Source organism: Ctenopharyngodon idella, chromosome 23 (assembly GCF_019924925.1).
Source record: "Ctenopharyngodon idella isolate HZGC_01 chromosome 23, HZGC01, whole genome shotgun sequence".
In the NCBI taxonomy this organism is placed as follows: Eukaryota; Metazoa; Chordata; class Actinopteri; order Cypriniformes; family Xenocyprididae; genus Ctenopharyngodon; species Ctenopharyngodon idella.
Window position 1 is genome coordinate 16,556,068 of NC_067242.1, and position 16,758 is coordinate 16,572,825.

Consider the following 16,758-nt stretch of genomic DNA (forward strand, 5'->3'; position numbering starts at 1 on the left):
GAAAATACCCAAAACACCCAAAACAAAGGAACGGCTGAAAGCGAATACCCAAAACAAATTATATCTCATGTTTAACCAACTACAGAGACATCAGAGTCAGCGTCAAATGACAGAAGGACTAGCCAAGAAAAAGCTGTTTTCGGCGGGCACATTAGTACTAAGTGCCTGGTGATCGCCTGGACCTCACGACCCCGAAAACATCGAAGCAAATTCTCAGAGGCGCTATCTTTTTAAATAAACTCCAGATTTAACGTTTAAACAACTACATTCTCGCAAATCTCATCTGACAAAACTCCTAAAACTATATTCCGTGACACATCAACAGTAGTATTTAGAAAATTATAGTGGATTTTTGTCCTCCACCATTGACGCTTATTGAGAGAAATGCTGCCTGTCTAGAACACGCAGAGACACGCGGAGTGATACAAACGGTGAACAGTCCCCATGCTGATACTGGTGAAATATCCGCACTTTAGGAAGGCGTCTCAGCCAATCAGATTCAACAACCAGAACTAACTTATGTATATAAGACATATACTTAAAACCTAATTGTGTTTTTTGCTTTTGTACAACAGGTCTATATTGAGTTAACGCTAAGTATTGTACTTTATTCTTTTGCCAGGCTGCAAAGGAATGTGGGATATTATTGCTTGCTGGCCATCAGCCAAAGTTGGGGAACATGTGGTTATCCCTTGTCCAAATTACTTCAGACACTTCTCTGATCATCATGAGGGTAAGTTGAACTCACCATCAAAAACCTTTGATGAACTTCAAGGCATTAAGCAACAGGTGTAACTCCTGAAGAAAAGTGTAAAGTGTCTTGTCTTATCTTGTCAGTCGCTGTCATGGGCTGTCACATTGCTGTAAAACTAAAAGTTTAGAGGCACTTCAGTGTCTGAAGTTGTTCAGGATCTAATCTGAAACTCCCACATGCTCACTGGAGTAGTTTCTTTGATATCAGACTTCTCAAGGCAAACTGGTGTGCTTGGGAAAATGGTAACTCTAAAATGAGCATAAAAAAAACAACATCTAGCAAACAAGAGTTTAGTGGTATGTCGTCATGAATGTACATATGGTCAACATAATTAATAGCATGTTTGCAGAATTCATAGAATGACGAAAATTATTTCAGACATTAAACTATTTATAGACAATGGAATCTATATTTAGTATATAAATGCAGATATTACAACTGGAGGTTACATTTTACATGCAGAACTGCTGCTTTGAGTGGATGGAATGGGTAATTCATCAGGAGGCAAATCAGACCCATGGATTATGTACTGCCATTAGGTCATGCTTGTTTATCTGATATTTCTGTCTCAGCCACATCTCACCAGTAACTATTAATTAAACTCATTAAAAGTCTGGCAGAATATCAAGTTTAACAGACTTGCACAACACCCTTTTTTTGCAGTGCATTTTTGGGTATTTTATCATACATGGATGTCTTAGTGCAAAGTTCTATAAATGTATATTTATTTATTTTTATAATCATTCTTTACAAATAATTCTTTAAATAATAAATACCATGTTATTTTTGTGTTATACTTGTCTGAGGTCACTAGTGAAAATCTGGGTTTCAATAGCAAGCTATAGGATTTCGAAAAAAGAAACATAAAAACACTCAAATTATTCTTATGATTATAATTGTTAAAGGCAAAATAATTTTATACCTGAAGTCTCAGAATTTTAAATCCCACTGTAAATTGCTCTATTGTAGATTAACTGTTGAATACACTAATTAACATTTATTAAAATCTGCAATGCTGTAGATATGTTTAGGTTTGCAAAAAATGTCAGTGTGTGATGCAGAATGTGCATCAGGTACAGTCTACAAGGAAACCAATGTCGATTCCATATAGTGGAATTACAGCCTCTGTGTTGGAGGATGTAAAGTGTTTCTGCAATGATGAAAGAGGGCTGGAAAGAAGAGCACATCTCCTTTGAGGAGCTCTGAGTTTTAGGCAATTATTTTCCAACCTGAACACTTTAGGAATGACCTGTGAGAATATAAGTAAGATTCTGCCATTTTCTTTGAAAAATCCTTTTTCATTTTTTTTTATGCTTAAAATGGGCACCATGAATGTAAGGATTTGGTCTATATGGGCATCAAATAATATTGTGAGTTTTGATCACGTCACTTAAGGTGAGTGTGAAAGTGTCAGATGATTCCTTCTCAGATAACGGGGCACCAGCCAGGAGTTTCACCATGACATTAAAGAACAATCAAAGATTGCTGAACAAATACAAATTATGAGAAAGGAATAAAGTGTATAAAGTGATTAAATTGGGTGTGGCTATGGCAGTTACGTTATCTTATGCCTCAAACAAAGTAAATGAAAGATTATTTGTTATTAACTAGCATCAGTTATATTACTTTTATTGTAAATTAGAAAATCATATACTGCTTTTCATATACAATATATTTCTATATATTGTAATCATTATGTTCACAACTTGTAATAATTACAGTGAGCTCATTGTTTCTGCCTAAAATTAATACATGATGTTAGCTAACTGCGTGATTTGTTTACAGTATGCACTTTTCTGAAATACATTACACAGTCACCTCTGATAACTGATCACTCATTACATAGACATGTGTATATTCTGTAATGCTGCTTTGAAACTACATGTATTGTAAAACGCGCTATACAAATAAATGTGAATTGAATTGAATAATATACAACAATGCCAAGGTCTCTAGAAAGAGGTTTGGTTAAGTGATATTTACGGTCACATGGTCGAGTGAGCAGTCTGATGTCAGTGACATTTTACACTGGTTGTGCTGGGTAACAATGCAGTGGGGAAAGGAGCCAGAATCTGTTTCAACAGCCTTGAACATGAATCTCTGTGGTATACGGATCTCCTGGAGCACCAAAATGGGTCCTAAAATCTGGAACACGCAGATAGGCCCTGAAGTAGGTGCAAAAGGTCCTTAACAATCTGGAACATGCAGATTAAAGTACCTTGAAGTGAAGGTTTGCTCTCCTGAGCTTAACCTTGTTGCAAATGTGTCTGTATGCCTTTTGCCTCTGTAAGCCAGAGACTCAGAACTTGGTGAATCCGCTTTTGTCTCTTGGCATGGAGACAAAGATAGTGTCCAAACAAGATGGAAAAAGATTTAACTGTGATGCATGCATTCATTTGTACATTAACAGTTGAATTTGTGTAAGATGTTGCACTACAAATAGCTATAACTGAGAATACTTATTTCTCTGAATAAGTATAAAATGGATGTGTCTAGTTTAAAGGTCTGTTTTAAGGTTTACAAACATAGTTATGAATGGATTGGATGGATCACCGTTGCCTCCCTTTGTTTCAGCCACTGCTCTTGCATCCAAAAAGTCCTAAAGATTTTTTTTGTTTAAACCATAATGGGTCCAGGGCAGAAACTGCCCATGGACCAATGAGAAGTCCTGTCCTTTGAGAAGTCCTCCCTTGAGGTGTCTGTCAGTTGTCCTAGCATCCTTATTTGATGGTGTGGCACATTTGTTTGTGTTAGTCCACCAAGATCCCATCGAAATGTAGCAAACCTTTCTGCACTGTTGCAGTAAGAGAGGGGCCCTGCCATAAAACTGGGCCCTGGAATGTGCCATTCCCTACCAACAATTATATGGAACTCCAGGTGATTCTTGTCATAGTGTTTCCAAGCTAGCAGTCTGGATAGAAGATGCAGCCCCTTGGTTTAGCAGAGAGGTTAAAAATCACTGCTGTGTGAGAGTTTTCATGCCAGTGACATTTCTAGGCTAAAGGAACATTGGAGAAAGGAGTGATTGAAAGTCTTGAGAAGAGCCAATGCTGATGACTCAAACATAAATCGTTGTTAGCAACAAAAAGGCAGATTTTTCTTTTCAGAGACTTTTGTCTTTTTGTAAGATGGTCACTTTAATGAAGGTCACTTTATATTTTGCAATTTTTCCAAATGCCTTTTATTTATAGATATTACGGTTTTAGCATTTTCCCCACATCCAATCTTAAAATCTGAAAAATCCGCAAAAATACTAAGTACTTATAACAATATTTGTTAGAAAATGATTTATATACATTTTTTTACACACATAATGACTGGCACAATTTCCATAATGTCCAATTACACCAGTACCAATTACTGGTTTGCTTGTGTTCCCTAGTTTCTTTGGTTTTTAATTAGTGCTACACCTGTTCTGTTTTATCTAGATTACTTTGTTACTTGTTACAGATTGTCTGTGTATTTAAGTCCTTAGTTTCCTCAGTCCTGTGTTCCGTGTCGTTAATGTTTGGTTGTTGTTATAGCTGCCTTGGTATTCTCCTGCATGTTCTCTTCTTGGATTTGTGATTAAATACTTTTATTTTTTGTGATTCCTTGTTATAATGTGCTTCTTTATAGCAATGATTCATGGCAATCACTTGCAAACAGTTTGTTTTTAATTATTTATCGTAATTTAGTAGATTTAAGCAGTATTTTTTTTTTTTTCAAATTATGCAAAAGTTTTTTATTATTATGGTGCATAGATTTTTAAAAATATATATTTTTATGTGATTACAGGTTTTAATATGATTTTTGCATGGCTTAAATTTTTTTTAAAGGTGCAGTAAGGCATTTCTGGGAAAAGCTGTTGAACATTTAAATCAACACCTATAAACAAACAATTTTGTGAATATTTGCTAGATGACTGTTCTGTGTGTGCTGAAAACATTTTTGTTTGAACATAGTCCTGGCTGTGTAAATAGGAGAAAAAACAAAGTGGATCGGACCAATCGGATTGGTAGAAAGACTGTAGAAAGAGAGATAGCTGAGATGTAACCAAAGAGGAAAAGGTCAGAGAATTATAACTGAAAGAAGAAGGGTCAGGCAAGAGCTAGGATCCACATTCATATTGAAAAAGCTTTCCAGCGCTGGAGAGACGTTAGAGGTCTTAAAGGGAAAGTTTACCCAAAAACATCATTTACTCACCCTCAAGTAGTTTCAAACCTGTATGAATGTCTTTGTTCTGCCTAACACAAAGAAAGATTTTTGGAAGAATGTCAGTAACCAAACAGATCTCGCCCCCCGTTGAGTACCATAGTAGGAAAAATAAATACAATGGTAGCCAATGGGGGCAAGATCTGTTTGGTTACTGACATTCTCCCAAATATCTTCCTTCCTTTCTTTTTTAGGTGTACTATCCCTTTAAAATGGACACAGAGGTTGCTTTGTTTCTGCTAGATATGCGAGTAGCATTGTTTTTTTTTTTTGTTTTTTTTGCTGTTTCACAGAACCAAGATATGCCACAGCTGATTCATCCATACATGCGTGAGCTGTCTGATGCACCAGCTGTTAGTGTGTTGCCTGTGTTACATAGCGTGTTCATTATTTTGGGGGCGGAGCAATGAAGGTATCAAACTGTTCTTACTTATCACTTGATCATCTGTATTTCAAGTACAGACAGTTTGTTTCTGTATGGAGGTGTATTTATGAGGTATTCATGGAGGTCCTCAGCCTCGACATTTAATTAAACAAGGCTCTAATCTTACTCTTATGTCATTTTGTCCTCTCAGGAGAGCTTAATTAATGAATGTTTGATTAATGAGGCACAGTATGCCACCTGATTTTTTTTAGTGCCTGTGTATATATATATCACAAATCATTAGCTCATTCAATCATCTAACAGAGCTGCTTGTTTCATATGCAGCAGAGTGTGAAGGTGGCCACGTGTGAGTGCTGAATATAAATGTAATCATATTCATTGATCTTTCTCCAAAAGAGATCAGTCATGCACTCTGTAACTTATATGATTCCCCACAGGCAAATAGTGAAGCCCTTCTGGTGCTTCCTTGTCATCGGATGAGTTTATTTTTAGCAACAGAGTTCAATTAAATGAAAAAGAACAGAGTTACCATCTGAGCCCTGCTTTGCAGACATATAGCAGTGTATAAACTCTCACCTCACAGGGTCCCTATATGCAGTGTTCACTGCTCCCTAAAAAACTGAGTATCTGTAGAAGTTTACTTCAGTTGGCAATTTCTTATTTTTATTTTTTATATTTTGGAATGCCTTGCATTGCAATGTCATAAAACTTGAGGCAGACTAAGTCGGATTAGTCATAGTCTTAATATAATATAATATAATATAAAACAGTTAGTTCCTGTCCTTGATTCTGATAGGTCAATAGCTGTGTTTTATTCATGATAAAACACGGCTATGACCGCTTCACCCAACGGTTCTGTGTATCACTACACAACACCCTTAGCAACCACTCTTAGCAACGTAAACTGTATGTTCTCAATTGATATTGTTCATTGAAGCTTACTGTATTATGTAGAAGAGTGTTGTGAGAAAGAGATCGAGTGAGCGAGTTTATTACCTGCATTCAGATTTAGCATTTTCCTTCAGGTCAGTCCTATGTTCATAATCAAAAATCTGTTTAAATGTCCAATGTATCATCTTGTCCTTTTAACAATTAAGGGGGGTTTCCCGTGACTGACAGCTCTAGTCAAAGCATTTGTCAGTTGCGTCTTGTTCTTTGTTCACAACAATTCAGTGTTTTCAATATAGAAGTCTTTGCTACTGACTGACACACTCATAAAGACAGTCTTTGCCGCCATACAATGGCGTAATAATGTAACTTCTGTTGCTGTTCACAGTCAGGGACTATTTTTTTCCGGCGGAAGGAAGGCTTTAGTGGAAGTTTACGTTATGAAAGTTGCATTGATACATATTTTTGGCTTTAATATTTGTATTGTGTAGTAACCGTTTTATAAAAACAATAAGGTACTCGAGGCTAGTGCTGTATCGTGAATAAGTCACGGCTGAAGGGGTTCTCGTTGTGCCTAACAACGCCCTTCAGCCGTGACTTATTCACGATACAGCACAGCCTCTCATACCTTATTGCTTACATATAATATAATATAATATAGTGTTATATAATATATGCAATATGTATGTATGTATATATACAATTTCACATTTTGTTTCGTTTCAATTTCGATGTCATCAAACTTGAGGCAGACTAAGTCGGATCAGTCTTAGTCTTATGATGATATAAAATGTCACGTCTAGTTTTGTTTTTGTTTCATGTCTTATTTTGAAATTGAAGTTTCCTATTTGCCATGTACTCCCTTGTTTGTAGGCTTGTTCGAGATGCATCAGCGTCACGCGAGAGCGTTTGGAGAGCATTCGGCTCCTTATGCTTTTGAATCGCTCTCACGGTACTTTGATGTCAGACGCCGATCGTTCTTCGCAACAAGCCTTGTTCAACTTGAACAAGCCTTGTGTCTTTTTCTAGTCATGTGATCCTGCCATGTGCTCCCCTTATCATGTCATGTGTCATTGGTTTGTTTAATCATGTTCAAAGGTGTGTCTTGTCAAGTCATTAGTAGTTTGTGTATTTAAGCCCTCTTGTTTGCCATGTGTATTTGTGTTCGTGTAACCACTGTTTGGTGTTTTCCATGTTTGCCATGCCACACCAAGTCAAGTCTAGTCTTTGTATAGTTTGATCTTGTTCATGTTGGGATGAAATAAACCTGCACTTGGGTTCTATCAACTTGCCATCAGTGGACTTACTTACATAAAAATACTTAAATTGAAATCAATAACTATTAAATACATAATAATATAATATAATATAATATAATATATGCATTATGTATGTATGTGTGTGTGTATATATATATATATATATATATATGTATAGTACACTGACACAAATTCACGTTTCGATTCGATTTTAATTAACAGGCTTGCAATTTTATTTAAGTCCGATTTTGATTTAGTCTGATTCGTTATCAATGCTGTATCTAATGCTGTATACATTTATTGCTGCTATATTATATACTGCTATATTACTGGTTAAATAGCTGATTTGTAAATATTTAAACCAAGATTCGATGTGCAAGATTCGATGTGTGCGTGAAACACTTACTGAACTAGGGAGCAGATTGAGACACACCCTCAATATGCAGCTTCTCTCACTGCCACCACTCTACGATACATATCGTAACATTTTTGCATCGCAAAATATCGCACTGCGATATATCATTACACCCCTAATATATATATATATATATATATATATATGCATACATGTGCATTTATGAAAAATGAAAAAATAATTATAATTTTAATTCATATCATTTGTCACACTTAAAGGGGACCTATTATGCCCCTTTTAAGAGATGTAAAATAAGTCTCTGATGTCCCCAGAGTGTGTATGTGACGTTTTAGCTCAAAATACCGCACAGATAAATTTTTATAACATGTTAAAATGGCCACTTTTTGGGGTTGAGCAAAAATGTGCCGTTTTAGTGTGTGTCCCTTTAAATGCAAATGAGCTGCTTCTCCCGGCCTAAGAGGGCGGAGCTTCAAGAGCTGATGCTCCAAGCTCCGGTGGCAGAACAATCTCACGCACTAATAATGTAAAAAACTCTCCGTAGCGGTGTTCAGTTCAAACCGGAATCTGAAAATGATGCCTGCAGAGCCAGAGAATATATGCTGCGTGGAGATAGAACAGGCATAGTTCAGTTTAATTGCAGTTATAACTCATGTTGTCATCTTGCTTTTATCCACTATTAGTACAAGCCTGTTGTATCGGACCCCGTTTGAATAAAGGCCAAAACTTTATTGATGAGCTTTATGAAGTTTATTGTACATCACACAAAACATGAAGCGAATGTTTTCACTCCAGAAAATCACCATAAGAGCTGAATAAAACAGTACATGAAGTGCACGTTAAAGTCTTTTATCTATAAACTCTCTCTCCCTTGTATTATCATCAACATACACAGCGAATTACACAAAAACACTTGTTACAACTAACAGTAAACAAGTATATACAGACCTTATACCTTTTCGGGGGTGCTTAATAAACTAGTAAACTTTATATCCATAAATCAACTCCGATGGACTGTAATAAAGTGCACGCTTTCCCCTTCTGCCGTGACCAGTATCGCTCCGGAGAGGATCATGAACAGTTTGTACCGATCCATCCTTGAGTAATAACTTCAACCACGGTGTCCTCAGTGACTCAGATGGCGGGAGTCTATGGAGCATCGTATGTTCGTTGGTACATCCAACAACAGAACATTTGTAATGTTTTTTTGTCACAGACATTGTATATCTTTAGCTGATACAGCGAGTACACAGAAATGGCAGACTCTGTGATTCTCACTCAGGGGTGTGTCTATGCTAACAGTGCAGATCGTCACCAGTCATAGGTGGGGTTTCCCCTCTCTTACGTAGGAGTAGGGGGAAATAAAAAACAGTGTGTTCTGAGAGACTGAAAATGATAAATGGGGATTATAAAAAAGTATTTGGTGGATTTTTACCATTATAGGCTGGTTGTTTACACACACTGTGGACACACATATGTGTTCAAACACCTTATAAAAGTGAATTTTGCATAATAGGTCCCCTTTAAAGGCTCAAATTTTAGTTTTATATTTGATAGTTGCAATGATTAATGTTAAAATAAATGTGATTGGGGTTCATTTAAAGTATGAATGTTTTTCCTATGTTGTAACTATTGCATCTTGTGAGATTGATATTTTTATATAACATTGTGGAAACCAAACCTGAGGTGAATTACTTTGGGTAAAAACATTGGATCTTTTCATCACATATATAGCCAAATTTTGTGGACTACTCAGGTGGTTTGCAGTGACTGCTGACTTAATTTCCACTTTCTCTGAAGTGATATATTGTTTCCTGCCCTTTGAACTGAACATATACTCTCCTTATTATTTGGAAGCTCAAATTTGAATATCCTGCACATAATACTGTACTGGTGCTGATATACTGATGAAATACAATTCAGCAGCAATACCTTTCACTTAAGTCCCACACATTTCTAATGGATTTTGCATGTAAAGCATACGCATTACAGTGCTCCCTCTGAATGGGAAAGGATAGATTAGGCTTTTCAGAATGATAAAAGTCTGTCCGTAGTTCAATACCGAGGATTAATGTGACATTCTGGATTTGCTTTATGGGATCTCTGTGGCTTATGACAAAGCCGGAGGTCCACTGGAATAATGTGTGAGGATGGATATATTGCATGTGGGTGTTTGCGCACGTTGATAAATGCGAGAGGGTTGGCGTCAACCTTACATGACAAACAAAGCTTACACTAAAAGCCAAGAGTACACTAAAAGCCAACATCCCATTCAATAATATTACACAAGCTTTCAGGTACTGGTAACATGTTTGTATAAATTCAGTGTATGAAAATTAGCAGATTTTAATCCTTGTCTTTCTGATAATCTCAGCAATATGCATATCATATAAACCAGCATCAGGTATTAGCTGGATTAGTTTATAGCAAGTGAAAAAGAATCTTAATCCTACATGTTAAGCATGATGTACCTATTAATATTAATGCATTCATTTATTTATATCAAGGTTAAAATATTGGCTTTTTTATATGGCGGTAATAATTACTGAAAGTGTCTCAGATGATTCAGATGTTGTGTGGTGTGCTGTTGGATTATAGGAATGAGATTTTGCATCTGAAAAATTTTGAAAGATACATTACATGCAACATGTCGAAAAAATAAATAATCTAAAAGTTGAAAGTCAACTGGATTTCAAGCAGGTGGCAGTTTTCAAATTGTTTTAGATGGGATCATTCAACATTTTGTTATTATGTCAGGATTATCTGATAAGCTTTTCACACCTCAGACAATTTTGCAAAGGAAAATGTAATCTTTTTTTTTCTTGTCTGTTCTGATAATGTTCTGACAGCTTGTCTCGTGATTGTTTGCATGTTTGCCTATGAGATTTTAAAAGATAAATCGGTAACACTTTATTTTACAGTGCCGTAGTTTCACATTACTACATGTACTTACTATAGTAATAACAGTAAATTATGCATAATTACAAGTAACTAACCCTAAACCAAATCCTAACCCTAACTGTAACTCTATAGTAAGTACATGTAGTTAATTAATAGTACTCAGTACTTATTTGAGTAATTACAATGTAACTACGGTACTGTAAACTAAAGTGTAACCGATAAATCTCTTAAAATAGATTAAAATAAAAGATAATTTATTAAATGCATATGTTTATGATTTGTTTGTATATTATTTTTTTCCAAACTTTTGCAAATATTGTGATACAGGGTTATTATACTTAACTAAAAAACTGACACTAAACCATAAAAAACATTTTCTTATTAAAAATACTGTAAAATAAACATTAACTGAAATAAAGTAAAATATAAAAAACAAGGCAACATTTCTCCTTTTATTCAAATTAAACTGATGTACTAAAATAACTAAAACTGAAATAAAACTTAATTTATTAAAACGGAAAATATAAAAAAATAATTCAAACTATAATAGTATCTCAATGATACTGTCATGGTATGATTACATAATATACTTAAATAAATAAAATAATATATACACATTTTTACATTATCTCTAGATTAGTGAGGTACCACTGAATTTCCCAAATCTGCAGGAGCAACCAACTACCTCAAAACAATTATCTGCAGTTTTAAGTAGTCTACATATTACCCTTAGTTTATAATATCCTGCATGTTACAATAGCTTCACTTTTACTGATCCATAGTTTTGACAGACTGTTGTTTTATTCAAATTTTATTGCAGACTACAGTGGATCGTATAATTATCAGTAACAGAAACACTTCAATTGATGTTAGTCACAAGTCAATATTGAAACATAATAATCACTTCATTAATCATTGCAGAGTTGATTAATCTGTTGATTAATTTAATATTGGTGCTTTCTGTCAATTCATTTATTTAGGTCTGTTTTTTTTATGAGCCAATTAGCCAATCAACTTGACACACAAACTTTCACGTTCAACTTGCTTTTGTAGCCTTGACATTCTGAAGCTGTGTTTAGTACTTTTATGGTGCGTCTTTGTCTCCAAATGACAAATAAACTGATCAATACATATTAAAGGAACAATAAAACTCTCAACAGGTTATTAGAGAAACAAAAGTGTAATGACAAAAACAAATGTCAGAATGTCATCTTTGTTTAATTAAAAGAGTTATCCAGGGTTTATTCCAATTTTTTACACATGGCAATGTATATAGTTGGGGGTGGAATATAGTTGTTTTTGATAATGACATGACAGATTTATTTTGTTTACCCCATGTTTCAGTGTGAGTCAGTTGGACAAATCTAGACATAACAATAACCAATTAATAGCCAAATAGACCTTATTATCATTTCCCCTATTTTACCTTCTTCAAATTTAATAAGTTTTTGGTGGAGACAAAGTTAAAAATTCCATTAATTGGCCCAAAAAAGTTCATTTACCAATAAATCTTTCCAGCAGTTGGAAAACACATCATTCTCTACCTGTCAGTATGATTCATTCAGCTGTGGACATCATTGTTATATCTAGATGGAGGTCACTGCCTGTCAGGGCAGGCACAGGTGGTCTTTGTGGCTAGATTTAATGCATTTAAGCTGTTTCTGCTGGCATTTGTTCTTTTTGGAAAGTAATTTGTTGTTTTTTAAAAGTATGTTTCCATTTCAGAGCTCTGTTGTATGCCTCTATTCAATGTTCATTTTGTAATGTTATGAAACTGCATTGCTTTTTTCATTCATTCAGTGTTCACAAAACAAGTGCATTGAAGAAAAAACACACAGGGACTCATGCACCTACAGTCTTTTTAATTCAAGCCTGAGTAAAATTGATTGGCTTGTTTTGGATCAATATGTGGCATTGTAACACAGGATCCGCTATGAATTCACTGAGGAGGAATTAAGTGTCCTTCCTCCAGAAGTATACATCATATTTTTCAAAATCTGTGGTCCATAAGACAATTCTCTCTCTAAATGCATCATTGTAATGGGATACCCATACCTAGTCCTTGAATGTCTCCCTTATTCTTATATAAAAGGCTCTTAATTGAGTCATAGATTGTGGTATAATCCAAGGTAAATGATCTCATAATCATTTGAACACTAGTTTATTAGTCTCAATAAAATTTTTCAGTAGTTCAGCTGTTTTCAAAGTACTATAGCTTTTCCAGTTACAAGCTCTTTTTTTCAACGAGTATCTAGTGCAATATGTCTGATTCATTCTAGTGAATCGATCCATCTTAAATGGTTCAATCTCAAATGTAGAATTGGAAAGTCAGATTCATTCCAATGAATAAGTTCATATTAAATGGTTGTCTCTCTCATACTGTATGTGGAGTTGGAAAGCCTGATTCATTCTTAGTGAATTAGTTCATCGTAAACGGTTCTCTCTTAAATGTAGAATTGGAAAGTCAGATTTGTTCTAATGAAATGGTTCATCTTAAATGGCTCTTTCTCTCATACTATAGCTGTGTCCCAATTCAGAGGCTGCATCCTTCAAAGGCCGTGAAGTTTGAACCGAGCACTGTTATATGAGACGGTCTAGCCTATGGAGGATTATTCTTGTTATCTAGTAACAAGTAACGTTTGTACTGGTTTTTAAAGTTATATTAATCTGTCTGAAAACAAAACAGGGTTCCCAAACTGTCTAAATATGTTCACCATGGTCCATTTCTGCATATAATAAAGAGTATAAACTATATTTAATTGTATTGTAGTAAGATAATACAACATTTGAAATGATTTAAAGTTTATTTTTTATGTTTACATTTGTATTAATAGATATTTAAGTAATTTGAAACCCAAAAATTAAGTTTAAAAGTGTAATTCGGCAATTTCTCTAAAAAAAATTCTTGCATCACTGGTGCGCAATGAATTCTGGGGTAGGCAAGACTGTGAAGGATCCATCTGTTGTATCCTTCATTTCACAGGAAACGAAGGACGCATTTGGAGGCCGCATTTGAAGGAGCCTTCGAATTGGGACAGACTTCGTCACGCCACGGTGAAGCAATCAGCCTTCGAATGTGGCCTTCAAAGGATGCAGCCTCTGAATTGGGACGCAGCCATTATGTGTAGTTGGAATGTCTGATCTTTCTAGTAAATCAATTCATCCTAAACGATTCTCTCCCAAATATAGAATTGGAAAGTCAGATTGTTCTAATGAATCAGTTCATCTTAAATGGTTCTAAGTCTCATAGGCCAACATGTCCTCCAACCAATACGCCCATATAGGTTGTTTGTCACTTCCCTGAAATACGGCCCATAGGAGTGTTTACTAAAGTTACGCCCCTATCGACAACAGGACACTTTCATTTTAATCCATGAAATAAAGTGTATATGCACTATAAATCACTAAGGGTAGGTTTAAGGATGGGGTAGGTGTAGTCGTTAATAAAAAAATGAGTTTTGCTAAATGGAAATAGGACAAATGGCGGGTAAGGGACCGTGTAAAAAGTCCACACATTGCATTTAAATGAACACGCATTTTGATTGGTAATGACGGTCAAACGTCATTTCATGACGAGAGACGTAACACGACACTGTCATTATTTTTACACCAGCTAGAGGGCGCATGACTTTAAAACGTAAAAATAGGTCGTAATAAGGTGCTTGAAAAAACGACCTATAGGGTGTTTGGAGGACAGTCTCCATAGGCTGCATCTGAAAGTTTAAAAATGCTGCCTCCAAAGTATGAAGGCATTAAGGCATGTCTGAATCCAATGTTAGATTCACTTTCTGTCTCCTGAGATACTTTTATCTGATTGATTTTTGAATCGAGTGTCTGAAATCAGTTTTGCGAGGTACCTTCATGCCTAAACACTGCCTACAAAGTCATTGCCTGATAAGGCAGCAAGGCAACAAGTCAGCTGCCTAAGTTTTCAGACGCAGCCATAGTGTATGTGGAGTTCGAACTGAACAAACTCAGGGTTTAAATAACACAAGTCAAACTAATCAATGAAATAGAGAACAGGTGCTGATCATAATCAATCAATGAAAAACCAAGAAAAAAAAATAAACCAACATAGAAACAGATGATCCCTTACAAATGTGTAGCTAAAATCTGATTAATTCTAGTGAATCCTTCATCCTAAATGGTTCTACCTCTCATATATAAAGTTGGAAAGTCTGATTCAGTTCTCTTTCTCATATGTAGCATTGCAAAGCCTGACTCATTCTTGTGAATTGGTCATGTTGAATGATTCATGTAAATGAAAAGATTTTAAAAAATGATTCACAAATTTAAATATCCATAGTATATGTGCTGTTTTTGACTTGGTTGTGTAAATTAGGATGTTTTATCAGCTTAAGTTTAAAACTGTCAAACTGTCAGGGTAATTTTTGTAAGAGAAAAAAGTGGCTCTGATGAAATTACAAAATATATAAAAAAAATTTAATGTCATTTGGTGGCTGTGGTAATGTAGTGCACAAGAAATATAACAACAGTCTTTAATATCACACTTAGGAAATTACAGGAGAACTCAGGAGAATCAGCTAACACAACCACTTAATTCAAAGACGATACATGACAAAGAACTAAGGACAACTCAGGGCTTGAATACATGGAGAGTAATGAGGGAACTAAACAGGTACAGCTGAACAGAATGAATAACTAATTAGTTACAAATGAAACAAACTACAAACTCAGGCAGACATAACAGGAACTAAACAGAACATACATGTAAAAAAAAAAAAAACGTAAACAAAATGTAATTCTCACTTAAATAACTTCAATGTTGTTTGCTAATTTTGTTCAAAACTTATAATGCAGTTAACTACCTTTTCAAACAGTATTTTGACTGTAGTTTAACTACTTCCCCAACGCTGTTTAAATCTTATGACCTAAAAAATGTTGTTTTTCTTTCCCAAGCATCTCAATAATTCATTATTTAAATTTGTATACAGCATAGATCAAAACAATACTCTCACTGAATCACAGTGCTCAGTTGGGTCTCATTGCGAGACACCTCAGCAAGAGGGGTGACGTGGCTCCGCATTTCTCTGCTTTATTCCAGAATGCCATTTAACTTTGTGTGGACTCACTCCAGGATGCCAGCTTTCAGGGCTCACTTTGTTTTAGTTAAAGTCAAAAGAGTAATAAACAGATGCAACTTCTAAATAGAGCAGCCAGCATGTGTATCTTGAGGTTAATGACCTTTACATTTTTCACACAGGTAACCTCTCAAAGACTTGCACTGCTGATGGCTGGACTGAGATGGACCCGATGGAAATCGCAGTGTATTGTGGCTATAATCTGAATGGTACCGTTGACGATGTAAGTACAAATTGTTTACAAAAGCTCTTTTCAGAGAGTAATTGTTTCTCATGGGGACGTAAGGTGATTTTAACATTTACAGTATAGGGGCTAGTCAGTCATTTGTATTGCCATCCGATTTTTTTTTTCTCCAACCATCTGCGTAAAAATTCCTGGTTGAATTACCTACTGTTGTCAAGCACCAAGGTCGTGTGTTAATTTAAATGCCATCCGAACTCTGAATCCACATTTCTAAGTTTACAAGAAGGGATCAATTCGAAAGTCATTGTCTAAATCCTTTTTTGACCACTGCCAAGCACCATATGGTAACTGTTGCATTTTACAATAATGTACAAATGGACACTTTTATTACTGAAATGCTGGAAACTGTTTACAAGAATAAGATTACTTCACCACTCTACTACAGTGAGTGGGAGCTGTTAAGAAGACAAAGAAATAAGAGAACAAAATCACTTTTAAAACAATTTACTCGAAACTAAGAATATATGCTAATTTCCACATTTTTTAAATGACATCCATCATTTTGAGAGATAAAATGCTAGACAGAAAACCATTTCAACCGTAGCGTGTCAGTTTTCTTATTTTTAAACAGGATATTTAAATAATCAAATAATAAATAAGTAGGGGTGTAACGGTACACAAAACTGACAATTCGGTACATACCTCAGTTTTGAAGTCA

At 35.2% G+C, this 16,758-nt stretch overlaps 1 protein-coding gene across 1 annotated transcript in view; it reads left to right on the forward strand.

Annotated features, from left to right (window-relative positions):
* The window catches only part of vipr1b (vasoactive intestinal peptide receptor 1b), a 64,993-nt gene that overhangs the window by 20,326 nt on the left and 27,909 nt on the right, over positions 1–16,758 (forward strand). Inside the window, exons 3-4 of the mRNA XM_051882482.1 lie at positions 623–733; positions 15,979–16,079. Coding sequence (XP_051738442.1) covers positions 623–733; positions 15,979–16,079 — 212 coding nt within the window. The remainder of the gene's footprint in view (positions 1–622; positions 734–15,978; positions 16,080–16,758) is intronic.